The sequence below is a fragment of the Danaus plexippus genome, chromosome 15, assembly GCF_018135715.1.
Source record: "Danaus plexippus chromosome 15, MEX_DaPlex, whole genome shotgun sequence".
In the NCBI taxonomy this organism is placed as follows: domain Eukaryota; kingdom Metazoa; phylum Arthropoda; class Insecta; order Lepidoptera; family Nymphalidae; genus Danaus; species Danaus plexippus.
The window spans coordinates 2,569,721-2,596,381 of record NC_083547.1 but is presented as its reverse complement, the minus strand read 5'-3'; the positions used below and the strand labels follow the sequence as shown (position 1 = coordinate 2,596,381).

The 26,661-nt window shown below is 31.8% G+C and overlaps 4 protein-coding genes and 3 long non-coding RNA genes across 8 annotated transcripts; 5 read left to right on the top strand and 2 right to left on the bottom strand.

The window, feature by feature from the left end:
- Positions 1–1,481: 1,481 nt before the first annotated feature.
- Positions 1,482–3,572, top strand: LOC116766442 (inosine-5'-monophosphate dehydrogenase). The gene has a single exon (XM_032656282.2). The coding sequence runs from the start codon at positions 1,803–1,805 to the stop codon at positions 3,336–3,338; it is 1,536 nt and encodes a 511-aa protein (XP_032512173.2). The 5' UTR covers positions 1,482–1,802; the 3' UTR covers positions 3,339–3,572.
- A 470-nt stretch (positions 3,573–4,042) lies between these two features.
- LOC116766619 (rab proteins geranylgeranyltransferase component A 1) lies at positions 4,043–13,687 on the bottom strand. The gene is made up of 9 exons (XM_032656532.2): positions 13,526–13,687; positions 12,431–12,629; positions 12,042–12,168; positions 11,494–11,737; positions 11,052–11,274; positions 9,822–10,171; positions 8,576–8,691; positions 7,675–7,797; positions 4,043–4,884 (listed from the first exon to the last, which is right to left on the bottom strand). The coding sequence occupies exons 1-9, from the start codon at positions 13,572–13,574 to the stop codon at positions 4,750–4,752; spliced, it is 1,566 nt and encodes a 521-aa protein (XP_032512423.1). The 5' UTR covers positions 13,575–13,687; the 3' UTR covers positions 4,043–4,749.
- Positions 10,632–11,716, top strand: LOC133319252 (uncharacterized). Its single transcript, XR_009752929.1, has 2 exons — positions 10,632–10,837; positions 11,001–11,716. It is a non-coding gene; the product is annotated as an uncharacterized LOC133319252 (long non-coding RNA).
- LOC116766621 (uncharacterized) lies at positions 13,285–18,613 on the top strand. Its single transcript, XR_009752931.1, has 2 exons — positions 13,285–13,347; positions 18,226–18,613. It is a non-coding gene; the product is annotated as an uncharacterized LOC116766621 (long non-coding RNA).
- Positions 13,577–15,147, top strand: LOC133319253 (uncharacterized). The gene is made up of 2 exons (XR_009752930.1): positions 13,577–13,711; positions 15,079–15,147. It is a non-coding gene; the product is annotated as an uncharacterized LOC133319253 (long non-coding RNA).
- Positions 14,555–22,976, bottom strand: LOC116766620 (uncharacterized). The gene is made up of 2 exons (XM_032656533.2): positions 22,590–22,976; positions 14,555–17,568 (listed from the first exon to the last, which is right to left on the bottom strand). Exon 2 carries the CDS (start codon positions 17,544–17,546, stop codon positions 16,680–16,682), a length of 867 nt encoding a protein of 288 aa, XP_032512424.1. The 5' UTR covers positions 17,547–17,568; positions 22,590–22,976; the 3' UTR covers positions 14,555–16,679.
- A 307-nt stretch (positions 22,977–23,283) lies between these two features.
- LOC116766403 (histone PARylation factor 1) lies at positions 23,284–25,830 on the top strand. 2 transcript variants are annotated; one of them, XM_061522946.1, is made up of 6 exons: positions 23,284–23,621; positions 23,712–24,163; positions 24,413–24,561; positions 24,636–24,865; positions 25,178–25,431; positions 25,668–25,830. In XM_061522946.1, the coding sequence occupies exons 1-6, from the start codon at positions 23,483–23,485 to the stop codon at positions 25,725–25,727; spliced, it is 1,284 nt and encodes a 427-aa protein (XP_061378930.1). In that variant the 5' UTR covers positions 23,284–23,482; the 3' UTR covers positions 25,728–25,830. The 2 variants fall into 2 exon arrangements, with proteins under 2 accessions (XP_061378930.1, XP_061378929.1); XM_061522945.1 differs by having other exon boundaries at positions 23,285–24,163.
- Positions 25,831–26,661: the final 831 nt, after the last annotated feature.

Sequence of the window (26,661 nt, the reverse complement as noted above, 5' to 3'; positions counted from 1 at the left end):
TTATTCTGACTCGCTTATTTATCCAATAAAATAGAAAAATATTCAACATTCAACAAATCATTTATCTGAAGTCTAGAGTGCGAAAATAAAATAACAAGAAACTAAGTGCATTTGTAAAGCTAGTTAACAGAAATTATAGCTTTAAATAACACTGATTAAAAAATCCACATCTCAAAAATAAATCTCTCATTTTTTATGAGACACTTCTGAAAAAATTCACTTCATTTTGAAGAAGCCGTAGGTATGAGATTGATATTTCAGCTACATTTAGGAAAAAGTTATTTTTGACTGTAGAACAATAAAATCCAATTATAAAACTGTAATAGATTCAATTTACATTTCGAGTAACAACAGTGGAAAGATGTCAGAAAGACATGAAATTAAAAATCCTTTATAACTTTGGTAATATATCCAAAACTAATAATATAAATTTACGAAAACGTTAAAAATATTTTTGGAAAATATTAATTTTCCTAAGTATTGATATTCACTAAAAGTTATGACCAAACCCGTAACTAAATAAATGTCACAACAGGTAAAAATTAAAACAGACACAATAAGTCAATTATAAATCAGGCTCGAGCATTGTAAATATTTAAATTTAATAGTTATTAAATTTTTCACTTTCGAAGAAATATTCGAAAACTTTGGTAACAAACCAACCAAAAAGTTTATCATAATTATAAATGATTTGACTTTTGTTTGATCAAAATGACAGCTCGAATTTTTATTTTCACAGCTTTTACAAATCGAATGCTGACTTCTTTCGACAGATATCTAGTTTCAGTACATAGTACTTTTTTCAAATAGATATACTGCAAAAAAGTCTATATGTTTTGATAATTACTTTAGTTCGCAATCGCAATTCGACTTTGGCATAATTTCAATAGTTTTAAATATATTTAAACTAAAAACGAATATCTAGCTACGATTTTGTTGATTAATATTTTACTTTTCTAAGTAAAACAATATAATTTATTGAGTGAAGATGAAAGTGAAGCGAAGACTTTTTATCACTTTTTAAGACATTTGCAGGACGGGTGATCATATAACTTGCACAAAATTTATACGGGGAAGTGTACAAAGATTTTTTTATATAAAATGTTTTAGAAATACGTTAATATAAAATATATATAGTATATATAGTGACATTTCTATTCTACTATTAAACTTGAAATATCTGAGTCATTATGGTCGAGTAGCAACTGATTGCTGATATCAAAAAAGCATAAATTTTCGGTATCTATAAACTTAAAACATTTTGAAACTGTTTATATCTAAAGTTACGGAAAATCATTGAACTACATTTAATATATCTCTAATATATTTAAGCTTAATTTGTAAAATATATTTAAATATTTATAAAATAAAGTATATCAATATTATTTTCACTTTTTATCTGATCTTTATATATACAAATAATGATATTTTTTACACCAAACCTGGCAACACCTGTGTTTAATCAAAGTAAAAAAAAAAAACTACTACGGTCGACGATTTGTGATTTGAATTATTGACACACGTTGTTAGCTCCTCTCGTCTTCAACGTTTTCAAGAAGCCGGCTAGACTATAACTATAGTCTGGACGTGCTTTCTTTAAAAATATATTTAAATACTTAAACAACATATTTGCCATCTTTTAGTTAATTGTTTTATTGAAATATAGCTTACATTTCAACTATAGTCTCACCACGTGTATTAATGTAATTTAATGTACCACCTGTGATTTGAAAGTGCGCGATACGTAAATTAAATAAATTTATATAATTAATTTGTTCTTCACATAAATTCCATCTAAAATCATGTCAAATATAGAAGGTGATTTGAGGGATGGTCTGTCTGCAAAAGAAATATTCGCGAATAGCGAAGGACTTACCTACAATGATTTCCTGTTGCTTCCGGGATATATAGATTTCACTGCTGAAGAGGTAGATTTGACTTCTCCTCTCACTAAGAAGATCAACATCAAGGCTCCCTTGGTTTCGACGCCAATGGACACTGTGACTGAATCTGACATGGCCATAGCAATGGCCCTTTGTGGTGGTATCGGAATTATTCATCATAATTGTACTCCCGAATATCAAGCAAATGAAGTGCATAAGGTGAAGAAATACAAACATGGCTTTATCAGAGACCCCGTGTGCATGGGACCGAACAATACAGTTGCTGATGTGTTAGATGCGAAAAAGAAACATGGTTTCACTGGTTTTCCCATAACAGAAAATGGAAAGCTTGGTGGTTTTCTCATTGGTATAGTTACTTCTAGAGATATTGATTTCAGGGAAGGTTCACCAGAACTGAGTCTTAAAGAAGTCATGACACCCATTAACGAAATGATAACAGCTCAGTCTGGTGTAACATTGCAAGATGCTAATTACATACTTGAGAAAAGTAAAAAAGGCAAACTGCCCATTATAAATGGACACGGTGAACTTGTGGCGTTGATTGCGAGAACGGATCTTAAAAAGGCACGGAGTTACCCCAACGCTTCCAAAGATTCCAACAAACAATTGCTAGTAGGAGCAGCCATTGGTACACGGGAGTCGGATAAAGAACGCCTCGATCTGCTTGTGAATAATGGAGTAGATGTCATTGTTCTTGATTCCTCACAAGGTAACTCGAGTTTCCAAATAGATATGATCAAGCATATTAAAAAGAGTTATCCTGAAATTCAAGTAATTGGTGGTAATGTGGTTACAAGGATGCAGGCAAAGAACCTCATTGAAGCTGGTGCTGATGCACTGAGAGTGGGAATGGGAAGTGGTTCTATCTGTATAACCCAAGAGGTTATGGCATGTGGTTGTCCGCAAGCTACAGCTGTTTACCAAGTATCATCTTATGCCAGACAGTTCAATGTGCCCGTAATTGCAGATGGTGGTATACAATCTGTTGGCCATATCGTTAAATCTCTTGCTTTAGGTGCTTCAACTGTTATGATGGGATCCCTGCTTGCTGGCACTTCAGAGGCCCCAGGGGACTACTTCTTCTCTGATGGCGTAAGGCTTAAGAAATACAGAGGTATGGGCAGTTTAGAAGCCATGGAGAACAAAGAAGGGAAGGGATCAGCCATGAGCCGTTACTTCCATAAGAAATCTGATAAGCATAGAGTAGCACAAGGTGTGAGTGGTAGTATAGTGGACAAGGGCTCCGTTCTTAGATTCCTGCCATATCTGAAGGCAGGCATGCAACACAGCTGCCAAGATATTGGTGCTCGTTCTGTATCTATGTTACGAGAGATGAGCTACTCAGGAGATCTGAGATTTATGAAGAGAACATATTCGGCGCAGCTGGAAGGGAATGTGCACGGTCTATTCTCATACGAAAAACGTCTGTTCTAAAATCACCATAATATATTTGTACAACATTGTTTTGTATGTGATAATATACAGCATTTTTAAGACCTATATAAAGATATATGGAATATAATGTTAATTATTTTGTGTACTTAAATATTAAGATATACAGAAGATGTAATTATTGCTTACCGAGTATTCCAATTTATCTGTTTTCACATGTTTCTATGTAAATGTAAGTCAAATGTCTTTTTAAATAAAGTTAACAATAACACTGAATTCTTTTTCTTTTATTCAAAACCTAAAAATACAGTTAATCAAAATAAAACTGAAATGTATTAATTAAAAAAAAAATCATAATATTTGTATATTTCTTCATCCAACGTCTTATTTATTCTATTATTTTGTTCTTCAAGAAGTTTCAATTTAAATCTGGTTATCCTGAGATAAATTATGCATAGACAGCCATCTTAAGTTTTATTATGTAAATTCTAATTTTAAATTCCAAGGTAAAATATATGACAGTCACGAAAAGACTAAAACATTCCATTTTTAAATATTAATTCGATTATAGTTTTGAGGTTATAATGACATTAATAAAATAAGTCTGTTCTAATAGCATTGACCTCGTTGGTATCACACGAAGTAATTGCCACGTGTATTGCAAGGCTTCATGAACTACTTAGTTAAATGGATTTGTTATTTTGCACTAAAAGGATCTGAACAGTAATTCAATAAAAATACAACAATTTCTAATAATCACAATTTAATGGAATTATCATATGCAGTTGCATCATCATGCAAAGTTTATTTGACAATAAATACGATTGAGAGTGCTAAATAACTTAATAATACAAAAAAAATTAGTATGTGATACATTTTATGCCTATGACTGGTGTGCCAACATCACGTCGCACGACCTCTACCAACCGCCATCATTTTTATATTAAAAATATTATATAAAACAATTGATACATCAATATTGCACTTATTAATAATTTTTATAAAAAAATATCCAATCAATCAAGCTTAAAGTTTCTCTTGCGACGCGTCAAGATAACCCAGCATCATATAAAAATAAAATTCGTTATGAGAATTTTCAATGTCATACAAAAACTATGAATACAAAAAACAAATGCAACCCGCGCGAAATATTAGCACGTCCCGTATCCCAAACCTTCCACACCAGCCGGAATGCATTAATCGAAGCGAAAGCTTATAAAATCTTAGTTGGATTACACCTTACAGCTAACCAGCACGTGTTTACAGGAGATCAATATATATTCAGTTAAAATGTCTACACTATTCAGATATGTTATAATCGATGTAAGCTGCGTACAATGATCTAAATGCTACAAGTATTGTAAACACATATTTTCAGCAGGCATCGAATTGACCTTGAAATAGTTAAAACGCTAAATCTATAACTGTAAGACGTGCTGTATTATCTAGATCTTTACTCTTTGTCTCCTTCGTCGCCGCGGAACTCCGGCCCGTGAGTGACGTCATCCTCGAAGACGATGTCTTCAGGATCCGGGGCGCGGGGCAAGAACTCCTCGCCCGGGCAGATCTTCTTGAAGATTTGTTCCGCCTATATAACATAACCCCAAAATGCATTTTAATACAAACTCCACCGAAGACATAACAAATTTTAAACAACAATAATAATTTAACATACTATGAGGACTCCACAAAAAAATGTTAAAACATATGTTTTTACATGAACAAGTAATTTACTTATTACGATACAAAATTATAGAAATCTATAATAAACAATGTGATTATTTAATCTCGCTGTATGTGGTCATTTAAATCTTTATCTTTAATGTGAGCATGGCAACGTATAACATTGTGATCGTCGTTGTTTAGATTCTTGTGTCGCGACCTATTGTCGAAATAAACATAACAACAATTTAGTTGCGCAATATTTAATAATCATGTCACTTGCGCGTGTTGGTCTAGCTTACTTACTAGGATCTTTCTTATTTGTGTTATGTTATGCAATTCATATATAAAATCATTTAAAACTAATATAAAAATAAATAAATATGGCAGAACTTTTTAATCTATGTATAAATTGTTAATTATATATATATATATATGTATATATATAAAACGAGTTTTAGATTCAAACTTGTTCTACTAAATTTAGCGTCAAATCTAGCGACAGCTTATTTTCGATTTTATATTACTTCAATTTCGAATAACCTTTAATCTATAGATTGGTCTTCAAGTGTACGTGTCTAACAAATCAGGAAACATGTTCATTAAATATAACGTGTGATATTCATTCAAAATGATTTTTTAAAGAAAAACATAGTTACGAAAAAATGTATTTAAATCTTATAAATTTTTTTATCATAGTAAAATGTACTGACAATGATATATTTATTTGTTAATGTTGACTTTGATGAATTCTATCAATATTCTCCCTGTATCAGATCTTTGTTATCAATAGTTAATATACATTTATATTATATCACTATTGAATTATTGTCTTAATGAAAACGATTTAATATCGATTTGCTTGTTATCACGTAATAAGTGCTTCACTTTGAGAATATTTAAATATATTTTAATAAATTTAAGTTTTATAAAATTATATACAAATGACAATATATGTTCTATAATCGTGGTAAAACCAATTATTATTGTTACAAAGGAAAACTAGAGATTGTTTTATACATATATATATATATGTATGTATGTATGTGTGTATGTGTCTGTGTGTGTGTCATCTGTACTTATAAATAGAATATATAACATACTAATAGTATACTCAAATACAATACCTAATCACCGAATATCATTTGCAAGTCTGTGATGCCTTAAGAAGTAACAAATGCTACTTCTTAACTGATTTATAAAAAGGAAGTTCTCAATTCACTTATAACCGTTTGTTACACCATTACTCCTTCCATTGAAGGTAAATAAAAATTATTTGTTTAATCTGAGTCATGTAATTTTTCTAAGGTAGTTCCATGGTTTAACAAAGTTAGGATTTAACCGAGGATCTCTACAAACCGAATTAAATTTTATAATTATGATAAGGCGAATCTCATAGGTAGTTTGTGGACAAAACCGCATCAACATCTAGTATATGATAAAATTTCTAAATCATATAAGCAGTTCCTTTTCAATGGAGTTTATAGTAATAGTTGTATTCAAATACACTTGTTCAGAATATCAAGAAAAATGATGTCGAAGTAGAGAATTTTTACAATTAGAATAATGAAAAATTAATTTCAAACAAAATCATTGCAAGCAATAAGATGCATGAATGAAGAAAGCAGTCAATCTCACAACAAACATCTCATAGAAATTACTACCAGGAAAAACTCGATTTTTTACAAACATTGAAGCAACAGATTCAATGGCAGATGGTGTCAGAAAAAATATTTTTCTATTCTTCTTCAAATAAGTTAATATTGATTTTATATAACAAAAAATTTATAAGTTGTCCGTAGAGAAAATCAGAGATAATTAATTTTTTAGTTCTGTTGTGTCATAGTAATAAGAATCAATTCTACCAACCTAACAAAAATCAATGACTATATCATTAACAAACATGTCCACCAACCTCAATACATTTATCCAAGTCTCAGCCATGTCAGACCTTAGCCTTCTAAAATGTAATGTAACCGAGACTGAAATACCTAAATTTGTATGTTATTTTTGATGAATTAATTATAATAATTTAAATTACTCTCTAAGTTTGAAAAAAAATATTACATTCCTCAGCTAATGCAGATTACAGAGTTCAATACCGTTACCGCCGTAGTAGGATTATCAGCACAGAATCGGTAAACCGATCAGATACTTATTATTGTTTATATCAACAACAAAAAAAATTGGGGTACGTCCTCTCGTGATGAAGAAGTGCACCAAATTCCATTTAATTTTACCTCCCCACATACCTGATACCATATCATGCAACACTGAATTACGACCAATAATGAACTGTATATTTGGCTAGGAATTTCCATGAAGCGATCACCAGTAGTTGAAAATCCAATATTAAATGTCATTCTTTAACAACTTAGCCTCAGAAACAAATCTTTTTGATACATATAACATAGTCCTCGAATACAGCTTGTTAGAATTTGCAATAATAATTAATATCTCTTTCATATAATTTGATGGCTATTATTTTCCGCATCTTCAATCTCTCCAACGTCAAAAGAATCAGCAATGGGAAAATTAATACCATCTGACCAATCAGGTGCAGCCAAACATTACTGTCTACCAATCGTTTCCCAACGCAGTGCCGTATAACGACCAATCATATGATGGTACGCATCAATATCAGCCAATCGTCGACCAAATACTGCTAAACGGACCGATAGTCTCACGCATCACATTAATATCGACCAATTATAACCTGGAGTACGGCGCGGTCGAAGTCCAGCCCGGCGTCTGGTCCGGCACACACGTGGACCGTCTCAACACCGTCACGTACTCCCGCGCTCACATCCTTCACGTTGTAGAACAGAGACCACAGGCACTGGAATATTTAAAACAGGATTTTATTATTATTATATTAGTACATAAATGTTACTATATAATTAACTAAAATATTTAAATTAAAAGTTCAAATAAGTAAGGTATTTTAAGGAAATGTTACCAAGATTTACTCTTAATCTTTCGTAATGACAGTATTTAGTGAAATAACTAAATTATGAATCTATTCTGATAGGTTTTCAACGGTCAAGACTTTTAACACTTAATAAAAATATTACTAACATTAAATTGATAACAGTCGGTATAACATAGTTACACACATTGTTTCTTTTAAATATCTTACAAGTAACACGCCACGGACACTATCTGTGAAACAGGTTGAGCTTAACTTACAAGGCACTAAGGCATAAACATTTCTAAAAAAAAAAACTCTATTGATCACTGTGACAAATAAAATAGACTTTTTAATTTTTAAAACTATTTGCGAGACAATCTGTTAATATTCAGCAAGGGTTACGACTCTAAAAAATTTTACCAGTCATACTAAGTTTCCATTCCCCTTGTTTAGCGTGATCCGAGTTGATTTTAACTAGAAACAAAATATATATAGTTTCTAAACGACAGCGCCATCTATTATCTCTCACGTGACTTTATATTAAATACAAATTATATCGAGCCCTCAAAGTTAATTTATATGGATTTTTAAAGGCAATGATAGCTTATACTCTTCTCTGATGTTTGAGCCATATTTTTGCCTTAGTTGGTAACAAACATGCACGCATCATACAAAGATTCCGCCGAATAACATCAGTGTGTCCTACCGTCGGCTTGTCTCCAGCCTTGGTCTGGTCTCCAGTCATGTCGAAGATCTTCTCCGCGTACTTCATGAGATCACTCTCGGCATCCTTAACCTTGTTCGTTATGAAGTAAACGGCGACTGGAACATTTGGTAACAATTAACTAAGCAGTTAACATTTATAGCGTAAGGAATTTTTATATAGATATATTTTTATAAACTAGTTTTAAATAGCGTCTTCGTTTTGTAAATAGTCCGTTGTTGTGAATGTTATTGTATTTTAATACTGATATATGTAATTTCTGAAAAAGATGTATTAGATTGGAAATTATCATCATATGCAAGCTGGACGTCTCTTATACAGTAAATTGAAAATTAAGGGAACGGAAAATAATAATAAAATTTTCGTATTTTTTAAATAGCTCTATCTATAAATTTATATTTGAACAGAATTGAAAGTTTTGAAGTGAAAAAAATCATTTCAGTACAAATTTGTAACAAGGTAACAAATGCCAAAATAGATTGCTTATACAGAAACAACGTTTATTCGAGTAATCAACTTTACAACAAAATGGGACTATAATCACAAAAATTCAATATTATGCGATCTAATATTTGCGAACTATTTGGTTCATAATACTAAAAAAATTGAATTACAAGTTTAGAAGCCTAAGAAAATCATAATAAAAATTGTTTATTATGATGGCAGACATATTTAAGTATAGAGTACAATACACTGTAAAATACACTGTAAAATACACAGTCATATCGGGGTCATTGCTCTGGGTTGTTTAAAAATCGAACGCGATGAATCAAACTTTTTAATCGTACATCGTTGGTTTAATATATGCTGCCAGTGATGTGCTATAAAAAGGGCTTAATTTTTTACATAAGTAAACAAACTAAATATTAATTCAAGAATCGAACACGCGAATCTTTGTTTTCGTGATATAAGCCGTCACATTCATAACGTCTGTCGTTTTAAAGTTACATCAATTTAGCAGTCAATGACTCACAAGTCAGGAGCTGTTTAAGGAATTCGGGTCAAAAAAGTCTCAAATGGCTTTCGGTCGGTACTAAAAAATGTATGAACAGCGACAAAAAAAACTGTTTTGTTATTTTATATACAGATTGATATATACTTAGAAAAAAAGGTTTCTTTTATACGACCTTATTGCTTGGATCTCAGTCTTGGAAAAAAATTCAAAGAGCGTCATTCAATAAAAGTACACGTGGATATAAATCTTTAGTTCAAAATTAAATGTACTCACAGAGGCCTTTAGGGCAGGAGCCGGTGGCTGGTCCGACTTCAAGAACAGTAACAGGGTTGTCACCTTCATCTAGCGGCGGGAATCTCAGTAGGGTCAGCGGTTCTTTCTCGCTTGGCATTATAGTGCCATTGGTAATGAATATAGCCTTGGATATATCCGAGCTCTCGCTCGGCTCCGAGGACAGTAGATCCTTGGGACACTCGTTTATACCGATGACTAGATGATCGCAATTCAAGTTCTTGGCCTTGCTGCCGATGACCACGATCTCTTTCCCTTCGTCACCCGTCTTAGTCTCGACCGAATCTATCGGACGATTCAAGCAATACACGCCGCCGAATACCGCGCATAATCTTGAAAATTATACCAATGTTATACACATTTACTGCTGTTCTATTTATTAGATCTCATACAAAGTAACAGAATTTCGTTTCATGCAAATAAAATATAAAACGTAGTGTATAAAATTAATTAATTGCATAACAAAATGTCAGTGCACAAACGCAACTGTAGAAAGTCAACTTATTTTAGAATCCGCGAAACGATGCACATCTGGGTCGATGAACTATCACCGCAGCACTTTCATGGTTACTTTGTACGGTTTTTTTTTTAAAGTGGAAATGTAAAAACATTTTATTATTAACTTCGTATATTTGTTTAAAACAGTCTAATTAGTTTTTAATTTTAATTTTTATTATTATATAGTAATGTCTTGGGCAACGGGAAGTAACCTTTAAATACGACAATAGAAAACAAAAACAAACCACAGTCTATATAAATTTATTCGTCTCGTATTATTTTGGTACAGTAGGCTAAGCAGCTTACACGTATCGTGGCTAGCTGTGACTCATGACGCCATTAAAATTACAATCATGCGAGACGTGGAAAAGTAGATATAATTTTTATCGTCCGTCACTTCAAACGATAAATACCGATCGTAAAACAGAAACTGCTTTCGGTACATAAATACTCACTTGAAAATTATTGGAACTAACTGCGCATTGGCTGTGTCAGACCAGGTATATGTAATATCTTTAGGAATTTAACCGTGAATTAGTCTAAAAAAAAAATTCTTCTCCAAAAAAATAAAGTTTTTATATGGAAACCTAAACTACAATCCCTAAGTGTTGTTGAAATACGAACATCTTAGTATTATTAATATAATATTGTGGTAAATTTTAGCGTATCTTCAAGTTGGCACAAACCACCCAATAATCAATATCGAATGCTCACCGACAGAAGCCCTGAGGCAGTTCCCCGCTGCCGTACATCGGCCAAAGGAACGGCGTGTTCCCATAGCGGCCGAGACTCATCAGGAACTTCTTGCATTCCCTAACACCCTCCAGACACGGCATAGCGTCAGAACCGCCGGCGATAGCGTACAACACGTAGTGGATCAGATTCGGTGTCAGACCCTTGTGAGTCAGGTAGTCCTTGAAGGATTTGTCGGTCCAATCTGATAGACAATACGTATGCAATTAAAACGTCAATGCAAAATTGTCGTTCACGAGATCCACAGAAAATCGGCTTATTTCATTTTAGGTCTAAGATGACTTTAAATTGTAGAAAATAAACTATGTCCCAGGAAGAAACTGGGAAAAGATTCAGTATCGGAACCGGTTGGTTAATTCATAAACCGTTCTGAATCAGTACCCAATGAGCTAATAGTACGTACCCTTAAATTCATTGTCCATCTCTTCTTCATTGTACCCTACGATGGAAGTGAGCATTTTCATGAGCATCCTCTTCTCCACGATGCTGACAGCCTCCGTAGCGAACACGTCAGCCCGGGAACAGGGGACAGGATTCAACTTGTCATTGAGCCAAGTGAGAACACGTGTCACGCAACGGAACTCAGCATAACGAGCAATATTCGAAGATATTAGGAGCTCCACTAACGGCCCGCGGGAAAACAGCAGCTGTACCAAGAATTTATCTTTCACTGATTCATCGAAATCTTAATTTAGCCTATACAAAACGATTGCGTTAGTAGGAATTTCGCATATTTTTGTCTACATATTCAGATGCAAAAAAAAAAATTCTAAGGAAATTTGATTTGTTAAAAGAATGCACGACTTGGAACTGCTCCAAGATAGAAATCCGTATATTATACAATGTGATAGAAAATCTTACATTGATACGAATTATACAGATTGACATAACATGACCGTGTTCTTGTAAAAAAAAACATATATTGAAATCTAATTGAAAATGTATTATAACCTTTGGTGTCATGTCAATATTAAACTTCCTGTACTCGGAAGCAAAGTCGGCTTGGCTCCATATCTTCTTGGGGGGCTCAGTCTTTTCATCTTCAGTCTCTTGTTTCGTTTCCTCTTGAGGTGAGTCTCTTTATAAAATAGAATTCCATTTAAAAATAACAATTGAGGATATTAAACCTTTTTCTTTGCGATCTTCATGTATATTAAAATGATAACTTTAAAAAAAAATGCTGATAAGGTAACTTACTCATCAGATTAAAGGTAATTTTATATTTCTTATATGAAAATTAAAATCAGCAAGATAATGCTAATATTAATTTATTAAAGCTACATCATTTGTTACATATTATAGAAAATTAAAAGAGATATTCCACATAGCGACAGACTTACTTATCAATATACCACTTTTCAATCAAGTTGTACACCTGGAGTTGCCTGTTTGGGTCCGAGTTAATTTCCTTAATAAATTTCTGAAGACCCTCAAAATTATATGAGGCCCAAAGACCCCCATAGTGGTCACTCGAGTCTAGATGTAGCACATTTTTGCCTATTCGACTGCACGCTGCAGCTACGATGGACTCAACCATGCCTACAAACATTATTCATCCTTAAAAAGATATAAATCTCCATAGATTTATATGCTATAGAATTATAGTCATGAACATAACTACTGCCTAGTCTTCCTAGCATTTCTATGACCATGAGGTATAACCTTTTAAATCTATTCACACATTTTATTATATAAAATTAACAAGCAGAATTGTTTTATAGATGCAATATTTACATACTTGAAAATTGAGATCAGACAAAGTAAGAATTTTAATTGAATTAGAATTTATTTATTTATATATATATATATACATATATACATATATATATAAATATGTATATATATATATATATATGTTTGTTTAAGCTTAAACTTCAAATATATTGAATTGTTATAACATAATCATCACATACTTTAACTAATCTTATTGGACTGTTCAACCAATATGATAATTGTTGAATCAATGTAATTTCATACACTTTATACTATTGATAAACTTGACTTTTGAGATGAAAATTGATAATTTTTTGTTCTTGAATATTAAAACTTTTTATAAAACAAGTCCATTTATTATAAACTACAGAGTAAGAAAATTAATTAAAGCATTTTTGTCATTTAAAATAGATTTTCATACTATCATCACGATAAAACTCATTCAGCGCAGACTAGACGAATGTTTCATTAATGACTCAGTGTAACAATTGAGACGACATATTAACATATATTCAGTGATTTTCGGCCATATGGAACATAATAAGTAAGTATTACGTTTTATTTAAAGGTTTTTTATTGAAATCGTTGCATTTGCAGAAAGAAAAGAGTCACGAATCCAACATTGCATGACCGCCGAATGAGAAAAAGCTTAGATCGATAAAAAAGTAGGCTATCCATCGCCATCACGCCCGGTGTAATATATAAAAAAACTTATGCCATACCCGTCCCCACGACGATGACTTGGAAGTCTGTAGGTAAATCGTCGTCCATTTTTGATCTTCAATTCTTTAGCAGCTAATATATTTTCAGATTTATAAATAATTGAAAAATGGGCTCCAAGTCGCAACTGTACAAAGGATTTTTTACTTTCTCTGACTGCTGTCTTATGACAACTGACAGTGACAATAGTAAGTGGCTAGTATGCGTTCTAAACTATATTAATTTATTTGATTAAAATATTTATTGTCTTTTTATAAATAACAATTATTACAAATTACAGTTTACATTATAATGACTATGAAATTGTTTAATCTCTTATTATATGAACATATGGCATTTCATTTTGAAGAAAGTGTTACCTAACTAAAAATATTTATATTAAATTCTAACATTATTTTTGCATATAAATCTTACAATATTTAACTAAACTTAAACGTAAATATTTAATATCCTCGTTACCTGGAAACTCATTTAAGATAGTTTGTGTTTGTTACTTATCATATAATATCCCTTTTTTGGATAAAATACTTTTAATTTTTTTTTAATATTTGTTGTCGATACAAAAACATAGTACATCCCTCAGCATGTATCTTTGTACATGCTCTCCTAATTTTAGGTCATAATATACCTATGCTATGATGTTAAATGCATACTTAAATATTGTTAGCATGAACTCCAACAATATATTCATTAAAAAAATTATAATTGTTAGCTTTTGCTAATTCATATGAAAATTGGTTTTACACTGTTCAGAATATGATTTATACTTGGAACGATTAATGTTTGTCGTTAAGGTCACTGTTAACCAAAAATAATTATTCTATTTTAAAACAGCACTTCACAGCGCTGAGACCATTATCTATATACCTAGTAAAAGTATGTAACTTCCCATGAGCGTCACTTGTGACTTCTAGCCCGCTTGGCGGTTTGGCGTAACTATTATTGAGTCGTATTTAACTTTATTATAGTTTTATGATCAGCCAGTGTTTATTTAGGAAACCAAAAATGCGATCATGAAATGAAACGACATCTGAGTTGCGTTTTATATTTACAATTTTTTTTACATACATTTCAACATATTACAGACTACTAGGAGCTCATTTTTATTCGAGCAACGAACAGTTACATGAACTAACACGTAAATCTAATTCGTAATAAAAACGTTCTGTGTTAGTTAATCTACTGGGCCCGCGGTAGACGGGTACAGCACACTTGAATCAATAAAACCCCGTGTGCGTTACAATCATTATCATTAAATAATAAGAGTGGCAGTTTGTTTAAAGTGATATCCGTGTATTGGTTACGATAGTTATAAGCAATATTATTTTAGGCCGCCTCTAAGTTTCGTTATTGAAAGGACATGAGCCCTATTTCTGTGTGGTTTATTTGAGACACTAGTAAAAAATACATATTTTAAAATTGACTCGACGACTACCCTACCGAGTTAGTTCTATCTACTTTATACGATCACTATGAAAAAGTTCGTACATGCTTCAAAAAACCAGTTACATTAAATCCTTCAATATGCTCAATAACAATCTTTGGTTGTCGACAGTTAAGGAATATCCCAGGACGAGTTTATGCTTAACGGAACGAGCCCTAACACTAATGTGGCTCTCGTGAGCTCGAGGTACAAAAATGTTAAAGTTACACATTTGACTAGATTGGGGAAAAAAAAATCACACATCGCGACTGGTCGAGATCGAATTTGAAATAAAATCTTCGACAACTTCAAAGAGCTTCGCTACAATTGTATATCGAAGTAAGAGAACAATCGTAAGCCCAATAAACCTCACTAAACACAACACTCGACGCTCTTAACATCCCTACTGGAAACAGATCAGTAATTAACATTAAATAAACAACTTCCCACGAATATGACTAGCGGATTCTGCTGTCAGCGCTCGTCGAGTACGACGCGACGACGGAAATCTTTAGAAATATTCGGAGCCGTATAACAACTTGCTAATTTACATTTTTATCGCAGCTGTGACATATAAAGTGAAACGTCCTATTCTGTACCGTCTATTTGAAGTATCCAGTTTAGCGTCAATAGCTTAAATTTTCCATAAGAAAATCCTTTCGAATGAATCCCTGCATATCTTTAGTACAGCCTGTGGAGGAAAAGAGTTTTCGTTAAACAATAACTAACTAGCAACTTATACAGGGTTGAAAAATACAAATGTGCGCTGGTCCTACTGTTTTATTAATAAATACATAAATAATGCGCCTTTTAAAGACTAATTCGGCAGTTCTTTATATTACCTAATTTTTAAAAAGAACACTAAACGGTGACGTCGTTCTTAAGTTTTTTTTTTTTTCGATCATGCACTAACAAACCAGCATTCTTAACGATGATGACGAAATGAAATTTGAATATCTTTCCTATATTTGAGATGCACATTTTTATTATGAACTAAAAATGAAGAAAGTGTTAGTCCCTCGAGCAGTGTAAATACATCGAAAAATCACAGATTCCTGAATGAAGCGTGTGTAATTTATGCATTGGTAATATAAACCAATAATAGTTGGAGCGATAAAGACGTGACAATTTCGTATCGCCGGAGAAAAAAAAATGCGAAACAACGCAAAACAATATATATACATATATATATATATTTGTATGTCATTTTGTATATATATAATCCTGATGAGGGGGACAGATAAGCGAGACAGTTTCTTTGTAGAAACTGAATACAAATTTTACAGCATAAACTATAAATTCATCCTCAAGCAATAGCTGTAAAGCATTCAGTTTCCAACGAGCTATAAACTAACAGCCCAGATCACATTTTACATGTTTTCATGACTTGAGAACATCAACATTGCGTTACATGACTGTATTAACAAAACAAACTATTTACACAATACAAATAACATTAAAATATCGACCTTCCTGTGTAACGTAACAGCATGACGCAGGACTTCCCATCAATAACATAATAAAAATAAAAATGCAAAATTTCCACTGGATTCAAGACATTAAGCCATCGTAAAACATGAATAATAATAAGAGTACCGCGATTAAATGCAACGAACACTTATACGATCGTAGACGTTCTGATATGACGGGTATACTACAGGACATGTCGTCTAACAAAAAAGTCGACATTTTAATGTTTCTATAACACTTAACAGAGCGACAAGCGCCACTGACTAGAATAACGTTTCACGAGAGTGAGAGGCGCGGTCCATGCGCAGAGGTAGCGCCGGTCTGCTGGCCAGTTCCGTGCATTCGGAAGCTACGGGATCGGTTCCACCGCTGTCCGTAGAGAACTGTTCCACCTCATCGCTCGTGGAGTCATCGTCCTCCGCGAACACCGAATCCGCACCGACGGACACCAGGTCGCACTCCATCGCAAATGAAGGTCCCACGCTGCCCGCGGACGCCAGAGGAGCCAACCGCTCGCTCGGACACGGCGACAGACGTCTCTCCGGCAGAGCGCACACCACCGATGAACCGCGTCTCTCCAAATAAGAACTCCCGGAACTAGAACAAGTCGCGGAACTCAAGCGTCTGTCACGAGATCCAGACGACCGTCTCTCGTGAAACCTCAACGCTGATCCGGGGAGTGAATCGCCGCGTAAAGTGGAAAGTCTCCGCGGGGGCGCTAGCAGACTACCATAGCCGCCGCCGTACGACGCGAATCTCGCTGTTCGCGGCCACTGAGGCTCGCCTCCGAGAGATGGCCGTGAACGAGCGCGCTCCGAAAGCGCCTCCTCTATCGCCGCTGTCAACTGTCGTTCTTCCTCCACGGCCTGCTCCTCTGCGACCACGGCTTCGGCTAATTCAACTAACTTTGGATCGTTCAAGGCTTTCACCGATTTACTTCGGCTCTTATAAACGATGAGGAAAACCATTAGCGCGAAGAAGCCGCCCAGGGTAGCGGCTATTCGCACGCCGGTCATGACGTCGTATGTCGCATAGAACTCGACTCGCACACGATCGCGTTCAGCTTGCGATCGCTCGGTGCTATTATCAGCTGTGGTCTTCTCGCCGGCCCATCCATCTTGATGTTCCATGGCGTGGTCAAGTATTCATTGCCTGTAAAAGAAAATCGATCAGTAAATTCAGTGAAATCTTATCAAATCTCAAATTATTGGTGTCGTATACGAGCTTTTAGATATATGTAGTACCTATCGAGATAAGCTCTGAAGTGTAGCCTATAAACACAAAAACTGATAAGTCGGTATAGTGTTTACGAAATACAGAAAAAATTTGTTTGAATATCGATATTTTTGTTGTATATTTTCTCGTGAGCCGTAGCGAGGCTGTAACTGGGAAACCGAACAACAATGTTGTCGCTTAGCGATTTCCGCTCACCGCCCAGCCCCGACCGACATATCTGGGACACTGCATATCTCATGTTTAACGTTCTCGTCTGGATCCTCCATTTTTATTTATTACATTCTAAGCGTGAGAAATAATTATGATATTTTTATACATTGTATTATATAGAAAGGAATGTCATTAATATAGTTAGTTGTAAGTCGATTAATATTCATAAATATCTATAATTAAAGTGAGGTTGCTCTTATTATTTAAACAAAAATCTTTGCACATTTTATAACCGAAAAAATTAATATATTTAATATGTCAAAATGTATCTTCAAATTAATTTTTTCCAAATTTTTTTATTCTTTAATAAGATATAGCAGTTTGGCTAAGTTCAAAGAACACGTCGCTTGTTTTATTTCGCAGGAACAATGGACGATGTGTGATTTGTGGATGTGATGAGAACCAAGCTCGTCTTCACTGAATGATATAATTTCCCAAACAGATGTCTGGTTTCAAGGCATGATAAACCTTTGGTCATCGCCATATCGAAAGTATATTTGATACAAATTAAATTAAATATCACACAACAGATCGGTCCATGGGACTGGCTTTACAAAATCAGTTGTTTTTGTACATTCTGAAAGAACTAAGTTTATATGTCTTAAATGTTTTTATGACCTAGTAACTGTAAAAAAAATATGTTCAGAATGTACTCATTTAAGGTGGAATGTAATTGTTATTTTTTCAAAACTATTTTGACTACAGCCGACGATAACCATCCACCAATAAATATATGATTGTAGACATACCATACAGTTTTTTAATTTTTGCTCCACCGGATATAACATTCCAACGTGTCCTGAATATATACGAAATATCTTTACCAAATATAATAAATAAAGAAGCATGTTGGTATCTATGAAGCTACCCTCACTCTTGCTATTCTCAACCCTCACGAAGAGAACACTTTCTCTGGTTAATAAGCACCTCTTATATGCTCAAAAAAGCCTTTCCAATGTATAGTGTACAATTCAAGACTGTTTAAATATTCAAGATTCAATATAGAGCAAATCCAAGATTTCTTATTTTCTAACCTCAAATAATAAAACTTCCTTTAAAGTATATCAAAACTAAATATTGAAAAACAGATTATTCGTATTCACTTCTCTCGTATACCAACCAATTTTAATAAATCACGTTAAAAATGCTTTTTGATACCTATTAGTTAAGAGATAATTCATTGACGACTATTTTTATATATATATATATAGGAACTACGAACTTAGTTATTTAATCATACTTCAATATCTTTCATTATAGAAATTTAAAAAAATTTTAGACAACACTGAATAGGTGTTATTCAAGAAACTTTAACAACAAGGTGAAAATGAATTTTCAACAATACAAGACCGGAGGTTATTTTAAAAAGAATGAAAAAAAGCTGTTCTCAAATTAAAAAAAAGTACTATAAATACAAGAACAACTACTTCGCATCTCGAATTTGCATATTAAATGCAACTATTTTACATCTCAGTTTACTTCGGGGATGTTGATTATCATGCGCTTTGATAAATGTTTATTAATTATATAATTATTACGAGTAGAAATCTTAATGGACTTACTAAATATTAATATTAATTTTAAATATAGGAAGGCACCTATAAATAGGTGTAGTTACTCCATAAAAATAATTTCAAAGTACTATCTACGTATAACTTGAATAGATTTTTATACTATATGTATCATTGGAAGTAAGTTAGTCCCTCAAAGACAGTCTAGTAATCAAACACCTATTCCAAAACAATAGATGGCGAACCGGAATCTTCCCGGCGGTATATTTATACCACGCTATTGTAAATAGCTCGTGCATAGTATTATCCATACAGAAAAATATATGAAACCGAACAAGTACAAAGTGAAATTAAATCATATATATATATATATATATATATATATATATATATATAATTTTTAATTAAGTTCATTATATAATGGCGCCGCTGTATATTTTGGCTCGGGGTACAGGATTATCAATTTTACTATTGAGATTATAATCGACATTAATGCACGTTTATACTATTTCTGGACGTCGCTCCTTGAAAACAAAATGTACTCGTATGCCCATCCCTAGAAATTCGTATCCGATCAATGTATGCCGAGGCGGAAATGATAAGACAAAAGAAAATTAATAAGGATGTATAATCGAAACAAAACGATGGACGGAAAAAAATATCTTGAATATAATTATCCTTTAAATGTATAGGGATAATATTTATTTAGCCAAATCATCTAGAACTATATAAATTATGAAATATTGCGTAAGTAATATTTATTTATGTAAAGGATAAAGCCGACATATTCTTTTAATAATATAGTAATAGTAATACATAGTAATCAAGTACTATATCCATGGAGTAAATATACCTTAAACGTAACGAGTATTTCTTCTACATAAGACAAAGGATTTCGACATGATTACGTGATGAGTGATAAGGACAAATACGTATCAGTTATTTTTGTTTACATAATATAAAAGAAAAGGTTTATGTATTTACAAAATTTATCTAGTTTCGTTGGAAAATCTTCACTAATTCTTTATCGTACCTATGCGTCTTTTTGTAAGCTCCTGAATGATTTGGACTCATGGCGTATTTCACTACTCTAATTAAAAGACGATTACTGAGTCTTAAGTGGTTTTTTTTTAGGCTTTTGCTATCCAAATTATATTTAAACACTTAATTGACCCTTCAAAATAGACACTCAAAAGATAATAAATTACAAAAAGAGCAATAAAATGTATAATTTAAAGCGTTAAAGGTACTATAAATTATTGTTTACCCTATTATCTACATGAATAGCTTAATAGCCTCTCTTTCGGTTGAGGCAACAGGGAACAAAAAAGGTTTTTTTGCTCTCCCAAATAATTTCGGTACTAAGCTAACACGTACGATATAAATAAATATTGAAAATGTTGGCCTTTTCAACAGATTTTCTTTACGGTTTAACGAATTTATACTCGTTAAAATCGATTAATTGATTTGTAAATTCCAGGTCATTAAATACCTAATACAGATACGAGTTATTATATATTCGTTTTTGTAACCAATCTGGAACATATCGAGATGTTTAGAAGACAATAAAAATCAATGGAATCTTTTATATGGATGTTGATATAAACCAAAAAGCTAAACTGTTTTGTTAGAGCGTCGAACGACGAATTATCAAAATGGTAGAGTTCTCACTTCACAGATTGGCAAAGACGCAAAATATTCACACAAAAAAATCGTAATTTATTTCATCAATGAATACTTTAAAAAAATATATATATACATATATAAATCTGAAAATTTGGAGGCTGTGTAGCCTCCATCTTTATATATATATATAGCCTCCAAATTTTCACGAAAAATATAACCCTGAAATTTAAATACCATTTTTAATTAAACTAAAACACACAGTTATATTATGTTTATTTGTTCAGTAATAAATGTGGTACGATAACGAAATAAAAATATGCGATGGCAACATCATCAATATTTTATAAGCTAGAATGAGATATTAATCTAATAAGAGAGTTATAAAGGTTTTTTAATTAAAGTATGTAAGGTTTAATATTTTTTTCATCATGAACGATCCAAGCTCAGAATGTTAGCCCAATCGAATTGATAATAATACAAAAAGAAAAAAATACTATAAAAGGTCCACAGCAGGCGAAGAGATAAGAATTAAAAAAAATATAGCATAATTGTTGACTAATATAATAGCAATCTAGAACTCTTCAATAGCTTAGTAAGTACATCCAAATACAAGAAATTCTTTTAAATTAGTAACAGTTAAATTAACGAAATTTCAAATGAAAAATATGTTTATTTTTAATTCATCAATATAGATTAAAATTGTTTTTCGCCAGTAATTTTTTTATATTCTATGAAAAGCAGAAATCTGTATTAAAACCTTTATAATATTATTACATATATAATTCCTGACAGTGATGGACAAAAACAGCACTCTATATGTTATTATTATAATGTTTGAAGTTCTGTGGCTCAGTGTGCACACAATGGAACTAAATATAGAGCACAGGTAGAGTAATAAACTAATCAAGAAATAACAAACTTATGTACAATACATACATATATATTTGATATATAACATTATTTTGGTTTCAAACAACAGTGTATGATTGTTGACTAAGAATTTGAATCATATATATATACAGAAAATTATTATACCATACCTTATGGTATACTATATAAGATAATCTTGATATAAGGAATTTTTCTAGAAATCTATATTTTTAATGCATAAAGAAATTTATTTTCGTGTCATGTCTTTGAGTTTGGTGGATATAGAAGATTGTTATAGTTCCAAAAAGCAATACTACAAAAGAAGACAATGAAAAGGTTGAATGCGAAATTTAAAACTTGCTACTCAGGCTTAACTTTATATGTTCTTTGCTTATAAAATTATTCATTCAATAATTTTTTTAAACCATAAAAATATAATTGACTGTCAAAAAATATTTGTTAATTAAAGAGATCTTTTGAATAAAAATACAAATTATTGAAAAATACAATGACAGAATTTGTAGTACATTGAATAGATCTTTTGATATCCTTTACACATTCTTTTGCAAGTAACTTTAAAGGAACTTTTATTACTGGCCAGGACATCATAAAAATCATGTATTTTTTTTTTGCCTTGAGTACTAAAAATATTCTGTCACATTAAATTTCGGATTGTGTTAAAGTTAAGATTTAAGTACTTAAATATTAATTAATATTTACCACATAAAGAGCATAATCCGAAGCCTGAAGAAATTGTCAAATATCTTGCGAGACTGGAATTTAGTATAATCATGTCCTTGGTAGATAAATATATTTTAACCACCTATTCATTTGAAATAATAAACACATATGATCATAACTGAAGCAACAGATCAACGCGCGCCGAATTTTTTAATATACATACAAATTTTCATCGATAATTTCATTAGAAATGTCTCTTATAAAATAATGTTCTTAGAAAAATAACAACATATACGAAACAAGACTTTTTATTTACACTTTAATTTAAAAAGATTACTCTATTTAGTTCACTATGGTAGTAAATGTTTAAATTCCACTTTATAAAACATATTTCTGAAACCACCACCTTACTATGACACTACTTCACTAAAATGTAAATTATTAAATTTAATTTGATATTTCTATATAATCTGTGCCAGAGAGATACAGATTTTTGGTGCCCTAGTGATGTCCATTATCGTTATTCTGAGTAACGAGGTAAAAAGAAATCTTTGACATATTATATTGATTTTGACATATATATTTAGAATTAAATAAATACAAATTTTAAAAGTTATATAAAACGCAATGCTAAACATTTTTACTTATTTATTTATAAAAGTATTGCACAACACTATTGCGATTTTGAGTTCAGTCATCCGTAAATCCATCAGTGAAACTGTCTAGTGTCTGTCAATAATTGTCAGTCTTAATAATATCTGCAAAGGAAGGCCACGACGTTATTATTATAATTGGTCCGTTCATATTTTTTAAAATCATTATACAATAAAGTTATAATAGGAAATAAACTCCAAATATAAAATTGGTAAACTTAAAGTTTGAAATACAGTTAATGGTTCAGAAAAGTATAATTTTATAAAAGATAATAAAAAATGTCAGAAGAATACCAGGACTCTCTGAAAGATACAAGAAGAACATGCAAATACGGGGTCAGTTGTTATCAGAAGAACCCTGAGCATCACAAACAATTTAAACATCCACCTCCCTCAAAGACTAAAACTGGCAAAAAAGGTACCAACAATCGCTTTGAACCTTACCGTAAAACGAAAAATAACAAACATGAAGCAACAATACAAAATGATGACGAGAGTACTATTTCAGATAATTTAGTAACTGAAACATTAGGTGAAGCTAAAAAACTAGAAGGTATCGCTAAAAACACTTTAGACTTGAAAGATAATATAAATTCAGAGGAGAAACCCAAAACAAGTATTGAAAGAGGCCTTGAAGAGAGTAAGGGGGAACTTACATCGGCATCTGAGAAGACTGATGATAGTAATAAATACCTCATCAAGTCAGATAGCATTTCCTATCATGATAAAGATGCGGATAAATCAGTCATCAAGAACTGCTTCTTAGTTGATATGCCAGAAGACTTCTATTCCTTTTATGAATTTCTTTCTGAAATGGAATCTATTGAAAAGTTATTGTCTGGTGTTAATCTACAACTTATTGGTCCGTATGAATTGTTTTTGGGCAAATTACCTATATTGGAGGATAAAGACTTATACTTGGTGCATTGGAGGTTTTTTTATGATGTCCCCGAATTTCAGGTTAGTGATTTTTCAATTACTTATATATGTTTTTATTTATGGACTTCTGATATAATGTGTCTGTTAATGTATTATTTTTTTTTTACATTTTTAATATTCCCAAAATCATTTATTATATAATTGTAGGTATACTACAATAAAGTTTTGTTGAAATTCTATGTGTTCCAAAATGAATGGACTTCTGGCATAGACTTTTTATATGAGAAATAATTCTTTGTATATCTATATAAATAATTTTTATTTCTCTAGGCTGTTCTGAAGAAAAAAGGCAAAAGTGAATTCCACATCGGCTATTTCAGAGATGACCCAAAAGAAAAACCGGTGTTCTTAGCAAGGAATGATAGCTCAGTAGACTGCACAATAACACCGATTTCTGAAAATATATTTGGAGCAGTATAGTATGTATAAATATATAATAAATGAAAATCAAAGAGCTTATATAACTTTTCTGATTGAAAACAATATTCTGTAGCTGGTATTTGCAAAATGAAAAGAAAACATCTCCATTCATTGCTGTAGCTTGTCAGAAACTGATTGATAAACTGAAGAAATGGGCCGAAGAAAAAAAATACTCTTTGGATGAATACAATATTAAAAAGAGGATGCAGAAAACCGTCTGCCGAACATTTCATCACGCCGGCATAGTGGTGCCTTATAATAAAAAAACACAGTTGGGTTATAGAAAATTGGTTGAAAGTGATAGTAAGTAGCAATTTAATATATATATATATATATAAATTTGATATTATCTACACATAAGAAAGAACAAAATTATTCCAACCATTTTGATAAATACAGTGTGACAAAATGTCTGTAAAAATTTAAGAAATATAACTGGGAAAATTATGAAGACTGCATAGAACGAATTTATCCTTATTGTCTATACCTATCTAGATTATAGAATAACTTTATATCCATCAACACTCTTTATATTGAAACAAAGGAATATTATTATAAGTCTGAAATTTATTTTCTGCTGATAATATCTAGAACTAAAATAAAAGATTCTTCCAGATAATATTAAGAAAATGTTCAAGAGTTTAAAGGAAGCGAAATCTCAAGAACAGAAGGATAAAATCCTTTCTGAATTACAACCTGTGATAACATTTGCCAGTATAGCGATGGATGAATGTGACTTTGGTACCGGTCTTGAGGCTGGTGTCGCGTTATTCTGTTCCGGTATAAAGGAACTTGAAAACAGCGCTTTGAGGAACTTGGAAGTGGCATACACACTATTGAACAGAGAAGAATTTAGCAAAATTGTTCAGGTAATTCACAAATATTATAAATAATTTTTATATAAAAAAAATATATTTACGTGTATCAGTATCAGCAAGAGTTTTCGAATACTATTGTTAATTCATCCGCAAATCTTTTTCACATATCTATTGTTGTTGTAAATAAAAGTGCAATCCAATTTTTATAATTTTTTTGTCAAAACAAGAATGTTAAATTGCTTTTAACCTTCAATCTATCGTAATAAAAATGTTGAATACATTTTTAGGTCCATATGAAACATCGTCGTAAAGGTCCGGACATGTCAATATTGAGTGAATCAAAATAAAATGTGCCGCCGGTGTGTGACTGTGATTGTTACAAAGCGAAGTGCCGTTGATTAATAAGTTTAATGTTTTATATTGTGTTAAATATATTTCAAACCTTCGCTAGATATTATTTCCTATCCCTTTCAAAGTCAAAGTAATTAACGTTTTAAGGTTAGGTATTTTAATCCTTCAGTCTGTCAGTGTATTATTTTAATTTTATGAAAACCCGATATTTTGGGTAATTTTGATATAGCACAAAATATTTTTAGACATGAAATACTCTTAGTAAAAATTTAAATAAAATTTCATGAAAATAATCGTGAAGTATCGCAATTATACATTCAGGTATAATTTTTCGGCGACACGGTTACATAAAATGATTTATTTTAGGAGAAAATAAGCAAAGATCAGAGAAGTAAACAAAATATACAAAATGAGTAATAAAAATAAAATGATGGAATCTAAGAGTTAATATTTTAATTCAATCCGTTTTCTGTTTCAAAGACTTATTATTTTACACTAGAGCCTTATATCTCAAATGTCAATAATGATTTGACTGACTTTCAAAAAAGGAACTCAAAATAATCCCTTCAATGTTGTAAAGTGTAAAGTATAAGTAGAAGCATTCTCGAAAGAATTGATTCTGGAAACAATGAAGTGTAATCTTTTTTTTCGTCTTCTTCAATTCGAAGGTCGTGTCCCTGAAAGGTTGTCGACGCTTTGTCGTTTCTTCATTGCTTTACTATATCTTTCCACTTCCTTCGTTTAATTACTTAATATGGTGATGTATAATAAAAGGCTTCACACTTTAAATTTACATGGACTAATGTGTTAAGTGTGTAAGGAAGTAGTTGTGTATTTTCTAACCAAATTATATTATTTAAGCAATTGGTCTCAGCCCTCATTACTCTAAATATTTAATATTTTCAATAGGTACCCTACCGTTTATATTTG

Excerpts from the sequence above, each read along its gene's own strand:
- LOC116766620 (XM_032656533.2), bottom strand. The coding sequence starts at position 17,546 with ATGGAACATCAAGATGGATGGGCCGGCGAGAAGACCACAGCTGATAAT.
- LOC116766442 (XM_032656282.2), top strand. The coding sequence starts at position 1,803 with ATGTCAAATATAGAAGGTGATTTGAGGGATGGTCTGTCTGCAAAAGAA.
- LOC116766403 (XM_061522945.1), top strand. The coding sequence starts at position 23,483 with ATGTCAGAAGAATACCAGGACTCTCTGAAAGATACAAGAAGAACATGC. Across the intron at positions 24,562-24,635 it reads AATATATTTGGAGCAGTATA|CTGGTATTTGCAAAATGAAA; the intron begins GTATGTATAAAT and ends AATATTCTGTAG. Across the intron at positions 24,866-25,177 it reads AAAATTGGTTGAAAGTGATA|ATAATATTAAGAAAATGTTC; the intron begins GTAAGTAGCAAT and ends AGATTCTTCCAG.
- LOC116766619 (XM_032656532.2), bottom strand. The coding sequence starts at position 13,574 with ATGGACGACGATTTACCTACAGACTTCCAAGTCATCGTCGTGGGGACG. Across the intron at positions 11,738-12,041 it reads ATATTGACATGACACCAAAG|CTGCTGTTTTCCCGCGGGCC; the intron begins GTTATAATACAT and ends TTCTTGGTACAG. Across the intron at positions 7,798-8,575 it reads AGGCTGGAGACAAGCCGACG|TGCCTGTGGTCTCTGTTCTA; the intron begins GTAGGACACACT and ends TAAATATTCCAG.